We start from the raw sequence: 12,332 nt of genomic DNA on the forward strand, positions 1-12,332 counted from the left end.
ATATTTTTTAATAAACCTCAGAAAACACAAGAGGCATTGCACAGTTATGAGAGCTCTGAGAGAGAAAGCTTTCTCCTGTGTTTAAGTTTAGCATCTAGAATAACATGATCTTTCTAAGATCTCCAGGAAAGTGGTTTTCTACCACAGAAAATTTATTATTTCCAAATTAAATAAAATCTATCACAATTTTACATTTCAGAACCCAAATTTTATCTGCTTGAGCACTAAAATGTACTGTAATATACAATAAATATGGTATAAACCCCATCTGCTGTGTCACTTTGGAAAAAAATAATAGAAATGCCATTGTTGGAGTCAATCTTACCAACTCACTAGAGCTAATTGTTAAATTGGCAGGAATTTTGTAAGTCAATTATTAAACACAGCTATTATTAAAAATTAAATTATATTAGCTTACAATTAAATAAAGACAAAAGAAATTAATATTCAAAACTCACCACTTCTTAATTATTTTATTACATTTTACTCTTATATTCACTCTTAAGGGTATTTACATCCACTGTAACTGCATCTGAATGGTGGAAATCATACACAGGTGTGTTACTGTGCATCTTCTTAGCTCCATGTTCAGTGACAACACATTCATAGGTTAAATCAGCCATAGTAGGAGTACGCCCACCATGGTACCATTTGTAGCAAATGCAACTAATCAGCAAAATGCTATAAAAATGTTACCTCTTTTTTAAATTGCCTTTTTAAAGAGTTGCAAAGCCAACCCAACAAACAACAAAAATGAGACAGAAATCATATGTGGCCCACAAAGCTTAAGATATTTGTCCTTTGGTTCTTTTACAGAGAAAGCTCATTAATCCCTAGTTAAGAAGTGGTGGTTTAGAATAGCCATCAATAGCAACACCACTAAAAACAGGTGTTGCCGAGGATGCGGGGAAAAAGGAACGCTCTTACACTGCTGGTGGGAATGCAAACTAGCACAACCACTCTGGAAAAAAATTTGGAGGCTTCTTAAAAATCTAAACATAGATCTACCATATGATCAGCAATACCACTCTTGGGGATATAACCAAAAGAATGTGACACAGGTTACTCTAGAGGCACCTGCACACCCATGTTTATTGCAGCACTATTCACAATAGCCAAGTTATGGAAACAACCAAGATGCCCCACTACTGACGAATGGATCAAGAAAATGTGGTATCTACACACAATGGAATTTTATGCAGCCATGAAGAAGAATGAAATGTTATCATTCACTGGTAAATGGATGGAATTGGAGAACATCATTCTGAGTGAGGTTAGCCTGGCCCAAAAGACCAAAAATCATATGTTCTCCCTCATATGCAGACATTACATCAAGGGCACACACAACAAGGGGATTGGACTTTGATCACATGATAAAGCGAGAGCACACAAGGGAGGTATGAGGATAGGTAAGACATCCAAAAAACTAGATAGCATTTGTTGCCCTTAACGCAGAGAAACTAAAGCAGATACCTTAAAGCAACTGAGGCCAATAGGAGAAGGGGACCAGGGACTAGAGAAAAGGTTAGTTCAAGAAGAATTAATTTAGAAGGTAACACACATGTACAGGAAAGCAATGTGAGTCAACTCCCTGTATAGCTATCCTTATCTCAACCAGCAAAAACCCTTGGTCCTTCCTATTATTGCTTATACTCTCTCTTCAACAAAATTAGAGATAAGGGCAAAATAGTTTCTGCCTGGTAGCGAGGGGTTAGGGGGGAAGAGAGAGGAGGTGGGGTAGGTAAGGGAGGGGGCTGGGGGAAGGGGGGAGAAATGACCCAAACATTGTATGCACACATGAATTAAAAAAAAAGAATACAAAGAAAAAAAAAGGAGACGCAAACAAAAGTCACAATGAATAAATATGTTAATTAACTCAAAAAAAAAGAAGTGGTGGTTTAAGTCTGTAATCCTAGCTACTTGGGAGGCAGAGATCAGGAGGATCACTGTTGGAGGCCAGTCTGGGCAAAAAGTTCCCAAGACCTCATCTCAACCAACTGTTGGGTGCAGTGGTATGTATCTGTCATTCCACTTACATGGAGAAGCACAAATAGGAGGATCAAGATATAGGTCAGTCTGGGCATAAAGTGAGACCCTATCTCAAAAATAACCAATGCAAAAAGGGCCAGGGAGTGTGGCTCAAGTGTAGAGTGCCATGTGTGTCCATACACTATGCATTACATTGTGAAAAGAACAAAGAATTGAGGAATTATTTTCCAAGTATTCAAAGACTGTTACCTGATACAGCAAAGAAATCACTGCAATGATGAATGAGTAAAGTTGTAATATGTTTTATTGTTATACTTTCATCTTATTCATTTATATAAATTAGAGTAACAACCAACATTGATATCAGAACTATACTTGGGGGATCTATCAAACAAACTGGAAAATCCTAAAAAGTACTGAATGACCAAAATTTGATATATAACCACTGGTATAAGGAAAAGAGTGTTTGACTACAAGGGAAGGAGCTGGGTTTTTAGCTATAATATTAATATACTATGATTACTTTCTAAGGTTTGTTTTCTACATTTAGATTTGGCTTTTCTTTCTATTAATTTAGAATTTTTCTTAAAAGTTTTTATCATTTTATTTAGATATATCATGTATTCCATGATAGAGAAAGAAGGGTGAAATAGGGGCTTTTGTTATTATTTGTATTTAATATAATTTAAGTGGCAGTCAAAACTATAGTACTGTTCTCTCTCGTGAGAGTCTGCAGTAGTCACTGGGACACAGCTGTGCAGATCACTGCTTCTCTTCTAATGCTCCTCATCTGAGTCTCAAATTCTGAAAAGGTCACCTCTCAATTTTAAGAAGTCTGACTGTCTTAGTGCCAACAATCATAGTACATAAGCTTTTACAGATTTTTTTTTTTTTTTTTTGTGGTACTGGGGTTTGAATTCAAGGCCTCATGCTTGCTAGGCAGGCATTCTACCACTTAAGCCACTCCACCAGCTCAAGAGTTTTTTTTGTTTTGTTTTGTTTTTTTAATGTAAGGTCTCACTATGTAGACCAGGCTGGCCTAGAACTCATGATCCTCCTGCTTCCACTTTCCAAATGCTGGGATTACAGGTATGCACCATTACACCTATTTGCTTTTAAAGAATTCTACTTCTAGAAGTATCCCTCAAGAAAGTGGCATAAACAGAAGGAAGTGGTAACCAAACAGTTACTGTCTCACAGTGATAAGGGGAGGGACAGATGGACTTAAGCCTCTAGAATGCAGCCCTAATAGAGTGGAGCCTTTAGGCACTCTGAAAAGTTTAGTGTGCCAACACTCAGAATCCTGTAGCCTTTCTGGTTCGGGGCCAGAGAAGCCAGCCGTGGTCACCAGGTGAATGACACTGTGGTGTAACAGGTGCTAACTGTTGCTACATAATGGAAAGGGTGAAGTATTCTCTTTGAAGTCAGGCCAGATGCAGACAGGTCCACTCTGCCTAGGAATTTCTTCTGATATAAGCTCCTTACACAGATACCTCACCAACTATCCACAACATTTTCTGGTTGCCACTATGTTTAGCTTGGAATTAGGGTTTGGAACAAATCATTTTCTCTTATGTCTAGTGAGGCCTAGCATAGAAAAGATCCTTCTGGCCTATTCTGACTTCTTTCCTATTCTTTAGCAGAAGTGTTCTAGCAGTTCATACCTGCTGTCTTTCAGAGTGACGGGAGTCATCATCAGGACTACAGAGGAATTCAAGGACCTGGCCAAAGAAAAAATAATTTTTATTGTGTATCAGCATGCATGCCTCAAGACTGTCATGATGGAAACAGAAATAAGTATCCTTTCAGTGTCACCCACTCCTTCACTAGCTATAATACCACAGTGGATGGTACCACCTCAACTGATTGGCCTAGTACATGAAACATCAGGTTCAAGTATGCTAGTAATGTAATACATACCTTATATGTATGTTTCCTTAGTGTTCAGAACATAAGTAGGAAAGATAGCTGTACTGATCTTTTCTGGTACTGTCATAAGATAGCTGTCATTTCTATACCTTAACTTTCAGTTTACTAATACCATGGATTGAGCAAAACATGGACTTTGTAGTCAGGACACTTGAATTTGAATCCTAACCTTACATAGTAACAACATTACTGAAAATAATAACACTAAGTATGACTTTGGATGAGTTACTTAAGTGGTCCAGGAGTCAACTGAATGGAGATAACTGTATCAATTTCAGATCTGTTGGGAGGAATGATTAAATACATATATATAAAGCTTTGCAATAGTACCTGGTACTAGGAAGTGCTCACTAAATATTGCTCATTATTGGCCACTTTTTCCAGATAAAAATATTTCCTTTGCCAACTACGTATATGTAGGCGATATTTAACATTAATTAGAAGACAACTTCAGAGTCACAGTCATTTGTAAGTAAATTCAGATTTTTCAAAAGTAATCTCTTCTTCAGATGATTATTATTCATGGTCTTACTACCAGTGACACAGGGTGATTCTTAAAATAGAAAATTCCTGAGGCTGAGTATGGTGGTGTACCTGTAATCCCAGATACTCAGGAGGAGGCAATGAAGAGGGTTTCTGGCAAAAAACTTAACCAAATTGTTAAGTTTTCAAACTTGGTTTTCAAACCAAGTTAAGGGATCTCAAAAAACCAAGATAGGCATGGTGGTACTTGTTTGTAATCCCAGTTAAGTGGGGAGGCGAACGATCTGAGTCAATCCCTGGCAAGAAGTACGAGATCCTATCTGAAAAGTAAACTAAAGCAAAAAGGGCTGGGGGTGTGGCTCAAGTGGCAAAGTGTTTGCCTAGTCATATTGCAAAAAAAGAAAGAAAAAGAAAATTTTTGAACAAAGAATTCTAGGTAATTTAAAGCAACTGAATTAAGAAAACAGAATCTTTATAAACCTCTCTCTATATATACCAGGTGGTAGGTAAAGTCGTATTACCCAGAACACATCATTAAAACACAAACCTTTCATTTAGAACCAAGACCCCGCTGGGTCTCTCCTTGATAAGACACTTATTAGTACTCTGTCATATTAAGAAACAGGACAATCCCATGAACTTTTCTATGAAGAGTAAATAGAGGAAAACCGTTCTAGTAATCACTGTTAAAGACACTTACCTGATCAAAGAGGGTTCTGTTCACAAACAAGGTATTGTCAGGCTTTGCAAGTTGCCGGGCAAGGAAAGTAAAGAGACACCCTACTTGTGAGGGAGTAAAATCTGAATTCTCCACCATAACCTGGTGAACAAAAGACACCATTTATTTTATACACATCTGGTTTTATTCTCTCTCTATATATGTATACATGCTATACATATATGCTATATATGTGTACATATACATAAATGTATATGTATATTTAACATTAATATACTTAATGCTATATATGTGGATATATACACATACATATATGTACACACACACACACAATTAGAAGGGGAAGCCTCATTACTGAAGACTATGAAAAGATTCTTTTAAGGACTTGGCAAAAATTGAATTCAGTACCATTTAGAGAAGCATCACAACTACTTGTGTATTTTGAAAGGAAACACTTCAGTGGTTTTTGGCGTATTTCTAGTTCAACTTGGAAAAGAACTGAATTGAAAGAGAGGGGGGTATAAGATTTCAAGGAAATACCAATCATGTCTCTCTCTGGAATTTCTACTAAAATTTTATTTAAATTAAATTTAAATAACCCTACTAAAAATCTGCCTATCAACAAGGAAAGAAGAGAACTGCTTTGGGGCTCAAAAGTAAGATAACCTGCAAGTGAAGGAATCCCTGAAAATAAGTCACTAAGGCTGCTTTAATGAACTGAGTGGCTTCTGCCTTGTCTACAGGCAGTTCTGGAGTGGTGGCTTTGTACAACAGGCTTTTCACAACCATACACAGTTCTCAAATCATGGCCATTCCTCTGTTTTAACTCAGCTCATCTTCTGAGTCTCCACTATGGATAAGGTGCTCCACAGGTGCCTTTAACGGCATTAGGAACTAAGAAGGAAGGCGAGACATGTAAACATATCTTAAATAAAAGATACAGGTGGTTAAAGTACTATAAAAAATGACAGATTCTGGGTTGGAGGAGTGGCTCAAGTGGTAAAGTGCCTGCCTGCCTAGCTGAGGCCCTGAGTTCAAATCCCAGTACCACCGAAAAAACAAACAGAAAGATTTTCAGCATAACTGGCAGGTGGCATAAGGCTGCCATTAATAGAGTGCAGAAGTCTGAGAAGGAAGCTGGTGTTTTGTTTGAAGCTAGTTGTATTAATCAGGACAACTCTACCATAAATTAGGACATAGTACCCTGGGCAATGTATTGAAAAGTCTGAAGTTCTCCCCATCCTATCCTCCATTCAAAGATAAAGTGTAAAATTTTTCCTGTTATAGGGCTGGTGGAGTGGCTCAAGTGGTATTATCTGCCTTGCAAGTGTGAGACCCTGAAATCAATCCCCAGTACTGCCAAAAAAAAAGATTTTTCATATTATAAAACATTCCCGTAAGACCTACTTTTTGACCTACCTTTTCTTACTTGACTAGCAATACACCCTTACTTTTGCCCCTTCCTGCTGTGAGCCTGCAACCAGCACTTGTTTAAGTGCCTAATCATTACCAGAGTACGAAGATATTTCAAGTTGTACACACTACAGCCTTGGACTCCATGGGTCTCTGGTTCCAAGGAGACCATCATGAAGGGAAACTGTGAATGTTCAGGATGCACAGAGTTCAGTGCTGTACTGTAGGTGCTTGCTTCATTTTCTTGCCCAACTTCCGCTAAAGACATGCCCAGCCTTTCAACAAACCTAAAATTTTTACCTTATCATTTAAATTAAGCACATTCACATGTGGGAAGTAGATTTTCACAAAATTAAGTCTAGAGGAACACTACTAGATTCCAGGTACTGTGCTGGACATGTTCTGGGCATACCCCCTAAAATAATTAAGTATAATACAGAAATAATAATCGTCAGTCTCTACCTTCAGGAAGCTCAAGCCCAAATAGGACTTGAAAATGATTATGATACAATGTGTTAAGTGTAGCATAGTTTGTGAACAAAAAGGAACAACTACTCAACTTACAAGAGTGAAAAATGGTTCAAAAAGCTTTTCATGGATGATATTTCAGTTAAGTCTAGGAAAGCAATTAGAAATTTGCTAGTCAAAGGAAGGGAAGGAAAAGGCAGGAGAGGCTGAAAGAAAATCCATGCAAAGAACATAAACTGTGAAGATAATACAGAAAGCTTAGTGAATTCCAGTGATTTACATAATATAAGGAGTGGGTGTGAGGAGGTGGGTGGAAGAGGAAACAGTTAAAGAGAAGTAGACAGGAACCAGAAAATATAGAGGATCTTGACTATTACATTATACAGTTAAATGAGTATGGCAGAAATTACTACTTTTACTCTGCCATGGTTTAGATATGGTTTATCTCCTAAAGCTTCATGTACTAGAAGCTTGATCCCTCGTGTGGCACTGTAGAACTGGTAGAATTTTTAACAGGTGGGGCCTCTCCAGGAGTGGTGGTGTGTGCCTCTAATCCTAGCTACTTGGGAGATAGAGGTAAAAGGAACATGGTTTGAAGCCAGTCCCAGGCAAAAGTTAGAGACACTAGATCTCAAAAAGTAAACAAATAAGCAAACAAACAAAAACAAAGCTGTGTGTTGTGATGGTGCACCTATAATCCCAGGTACTCAGCAGGTAGAGGACTGTAGTCCAAGTTCAGGCCAGGAAAAGGGCAGACTATCTGAAAAAGAAACTAAAAGGACTGGGGTGGGAATCAAGTGGCAGAGCACTTGCCAAGCAAGCACAAGGCCCTTCTTGAGTTCAATCCCCAGAATGGGGTGAGATGGAGTGGGAAATGGTGCAGCCTAATAGGAAAAAAAATTAGGTCACTGGAAACATTGCCTTCAGAAGAAATCAGTGCTGGTCTTGAAGAATGAGTTAGTTCTCGAAAAATGGGATGGTATGAAAATAGTGAGCCTAAATCCTGAATCTCTCTGGCTTCCTGGCTGGCCATGTGATTCCCGCTCTCACATGTACTAATACCATGACACCATCTACCATGTTGTGATACGGCCAAGTGGGCCCTAATCAGAGGCCAAAACAAGCCCGATCTGAACCTTTAGCCTCCAAAACTGTGAGCTAATAACTACTTTTCTTTGTAAGGTATCAAGCCTCCAGTATTTCCTTATAATAACAGAAGATGCATCCTACCTTCTAACTTACACACAAAATCCTAATTTTTAGCTAAGCACATGGTTGCCCAGAATACAGACTATATTTCTCAATCTTTCTTAGCAGCAAAGAATCATCTATCAAAGTGCTGCATAATATGATATAAGCAGAATTACAGTGTATAACTTCTAAGAAGTTTTCTTAAAGAGAGTTAACATTTTCTTCTACATTTCTTTCTGCATTCAGGCTGACTAGAACATAGATGTAATGGCTGGAGCCTGAGCAGCCATATTGAACCAAAAGACAGAAATCATGTACTAGTATAATAGTAAGAAAGAAGGAAGATGCATCCCTCATGAGGTTTTGCACCCACCCTACTAGATCAGGTTGCCTACCTCCAGACTTACATGCGAAAACTCCACTTTCACCACAATGAAACTATTATTATTTTGAGTTTTCTCTTACTGCAGAACTTCATTGCAACTGATTCAATAGAGAGCCATATAAGAATATTAAATAGAGATGAGGCAAGATTACAAATAGAAAGACCACTTAGGAAAGTACCTGGGAAATCTAGGTGAAAATTCACCATACTACCCATCGGATCAAACAAATTATTTGAGAATTCACCAACCCCACTGTCCTCACCTTACTGGGTAAATGAGTTACTCAGGTAAAATAATGTATATATTGTAAGTGTGCTCTGAAAATTATAAAGAGCTCATATAAATGTAATACACAGATGCCTTGTACAACTAGAGAACATTTGAATTCTGGTCTCTTGTCCAAAATAATTTAAAATTCATTAAGATGAAAAACCTCCATTTTATAGCCAGATGAACAGAATGTAAATTCTAAAGTTTCAACTAAAAGGCTGCTGAAAATCATGCCAGAGGAAAGGATAAGAACCCATCTTGCATTCATTCATTACCCGAGTGTGAATCTCAAAATAGCTCTTTACAAAATCCACTTAGAGTTAGGTTGGAATGATCAATCTCACTACCATAGCAACTAAGTGATGTAGAAGGGACAGAAGAAGATTCTTCACACAGTTATTTCCTCAAAGTGCTCTGAAGTTGTCTCTATTATTACACAGAATCATAATAATGAAGCAATTATCACAATATTCATTTCTCAAGAGTAGTACCCTGTATACTGACACCTAGTTTAAAGATGAGATACATTAAATTTTTTCAATAATTGATTAGTATCATTCACCTCTTGAGGGCCATGACTCCATAATATAATTTTAAAATATGATTCAACAAATTGATTCACTAAACAGGATTATTTTAGAACCTGCTATAAAACAATTTTATCATCTTAATATGAATATCAATATGAAGACACGTCATCTTTGAGGGCTTACTTTCAACAAAATGTCCACAATTCGCTGTTGATATTCCACAGCTTGCTTGTCATTTTTAAAATCTTCAAAGGTCTAAAAAGGAGAAAGAATTTAAAAGTAGTTATTACTTGCAAATTTTAGAAGACAGCAAGTTACGAATTCTTATGAATAAAATCCAAGTAAACTCCCAAATAAGATAACAATTCCTCACCAGGTTTTTCTCATATACCTTTAATGACACGTTATTTTGGGGGAGTCAAGTAGAAAGGTGTAGCACGTAATATTTCATAGTATTCTAGGCTTTAAAAATCAATCAGAGGTATTTAAATACAGTGTTATCCCACCACCAAAAAAGTGAGAAAGAAAGTAAAACAAAGTCTATAGGTAGAAAAAAAAAGAATGTCGATAGCAAGAGTCAATTTGGGAACAAAGGTCTGAGCATGGAAGGATGAGATGTCACATGTTCAATTAACCGAAATGCAGTGTATTCTATGACAAATTTAGAAAAATGATGTTCAAAGACAGACACTTAAAAATTACTTTGGTAAAGCTGTTGAAATACTAAAATTCTTAAGCGTATTTATAAGGATTGGGTATCTTTTTCTCAAAACATTGCCACGTACCGAACACTTTATATTTTTATATTCCTGTTTAAGTGAGGCAAATGTGCTTTGAATACAAAATGAATCAAAGTAAACGACAACAGTGCATTCTGTTTGGCAGCGTATGCTAAAAGCATGTCACAAAAGTACCTAGTATATACAGGATTCATATATTAAGAAACTGAAATTAGACCTATCATCAAAAAAATCAAGATTAGGCATGACTGCTCATGCCTACTATCCTAGCTACTTGGGAAGTGGCGATTAGGAGGATCACAGTTCGAGGTCAGCCTGGGCAAAAAAGATACCTCCATCTCAACCAATAAAAGCTGGTCATGGTGGTGCCTACCTGTTATCCTAGCTAGACAGAAGCATAAATAGGAGGAGGATGGCAGTTCAGCCTGGCCCTGTCATAAACATGAGACCATATCTGAAAAATAACTAAAGCGAAAAGGACTGGGGGCATGGTTCAAGAGGTAGAGCACCTGTCTAGCAAGCTCAAAGCCCTGAGTTCAAACCTCAGTATGACCAAAAAAAATTTTTTTAAATGTTAAGTAATAAGGATTAAAGACCTGAAAATCTTTCCTATGGTTTTCACTTAGGATATTTGGTTCTGAGAAATGCTTAAATCAACATGCAATAATTATTACTAATTTCTGAATCAAGAAAATGGACTACATATTGTTCCAGTAGATTTTTAAAAAGGAATTTCATAGCCATGAGCTTTTAAGACTACATGGTAGTTCTAATAAAACCAGAATACTTACTGGTCTTTAAATGGGTCCTGAGTTTTCCCAACTTATCAAAGTAACTTTGCTCTTATTAGCATGACCTTCCCTTCTTCCTGCTGTCTGCTGCACAGTAGGTGCTTAACTGTTCAACTGTCCACTTAATTATTTACAGAGAAAAGTAACAGTATTTTAAACTTTTCTTCCAACTAGTCTGTTTTGCTGCTGGTTAGTTGAGACAACCTGAGACGAGTTGCCAAGGAGACAGTAGGAACTTCATCTGAAACGCTCTACCAGAAGATATTTATATGTTTGTGTGAGTTAAATACGACCCTGACTGAAGACAGGAAGGTAGAAAAGAAAACTCAGTTCTGTCTTCTGATTTATGACACACACACACACACACACACACACACACACACACACACACACTCACTCATCTCAGCCTGTTAAAGCAAGATGTCACTCTGCAGATACAGAGAGTATGGTACAGAGTACCATCTGCTAATATAAGTTTGCTATTCCATTAAAATCTAAATTCAGGCAGAGTTAACAAATGTATTAAAAACAACAGCAGTAACAGCAAGTGAAAAGAATTTCCTTAGCCATTTTTCTTCTGGCAGTATGCAACCATTGGTCTGAAATTTGTTTCTATAAATATAACTGAGTGGTGTCATACCATAGTATAAATGTTGTGATACACATAATGGGACATATGTCATGTCATTTCTAGAACATTATCACTCCACAAACATGCTTCTAAGTATTCAGTGTTTGTTACAAGAATAATATACAAAGATGTCCTAATGGAGAAGTATAGTTTAGAAGCACAAGATGAACCTGAATCTGAAGCTCAAAGACATCCATGAATTTGAACATTAAAAACTTCTTTCTGGAGTTCCTTAACAATTATTATGGTGTTTCTGGATAATCATGATGACAAGCTAAATCCTAATCCAGGGGTCAACAAACATTCTATATAAAGAGCTAGGTAGTAAATATTTTATTTATTTTAGTTTGTGTGCTACATGTGGAATCTATCACACCTTTTTTTCCTTCATTTTTCACAACCACTAAAAATATAAAAAAAAATTCTTAGCTCACATAGGCCATGGTAAAGAGAGCTGATTTAACCCTTAGACTAGTGTGTAGGTCCCTGACCTAATCTCTTCACATATCCCAAAAGACCCCTTTATAACAAAAAAAAAAAGTATCACATACAATGCATGCTAATGACAAAGCTGGAATGAGAACAAATACCATAACTTACATGTAAATAGAAAAATAAACATCCCAAATTAGCAGAGTTGGTCCAAATGCATAATACCAAAGAGAAGTCAGGAAAGGATGGTGTATAAGTCAGAGGGTATAATGAGGTCCAGTGACAGCAGAAGACCTGCAATGTTGCATAGAATTTACCTCTAAAGTAAGGAATTCTGAGATAAGGCCTGAAGCCTACAGGATCAGAGCATTGGCTATTAGGAAGATCAAAGGAAGGGATG

General features: G+C 37.0%; 1 protein-coding gene across 7 annotated transcripts in view; it reads right to left on the reverse strand.

Moving 5' to 3' along the window:
• The window catches only part of Vps8 (VPS8 subunit of CORVET complex), a 309,569-nt gene that overhangs the window by 106,839 nt on the left and 190,398 nt on the right, over window positions 1–12,332 (reverse strand). For all 7 annotated transcript variants that reach the window (XM_074073616.1, XM_074073619.1, XM_074073618.1 and 4 more), the window contains 3 exons: window positions 9,522–9,593; window positions 5,102–5,221; window positions 3,654–3,710 (listed from right to left, as the gene is read on the reverse strand). In XM_074073616.1, the coding sequence (XP_073929717.1) occupies window positions 3,654–3,710; window positions 5,102–5,221; window positions 9,522–9,593 (249 nt within the window). The remainder of the gene's footprint in view (window positions 1–3,653; window positions 3,711–5,101; window positions 5,222–9,521; window positions 9,594–12,332) is intronic.

The sequence above is a fragment of the Castor canadensis genome, chromosome 5 (genome assembly GCF_047511655.1).
Source record: "Castor canadensis chromosome 5, mCasCan1.hap1v2, whole genome shotgun sequence".
In the NCBI taxonomy this organism is placed as follows: domain Eukaryota; kingdom Metazoa; phylum Chordata; class Mammalia; order Rodentia; family Castoridae; genus Castor; species Castor canadensis.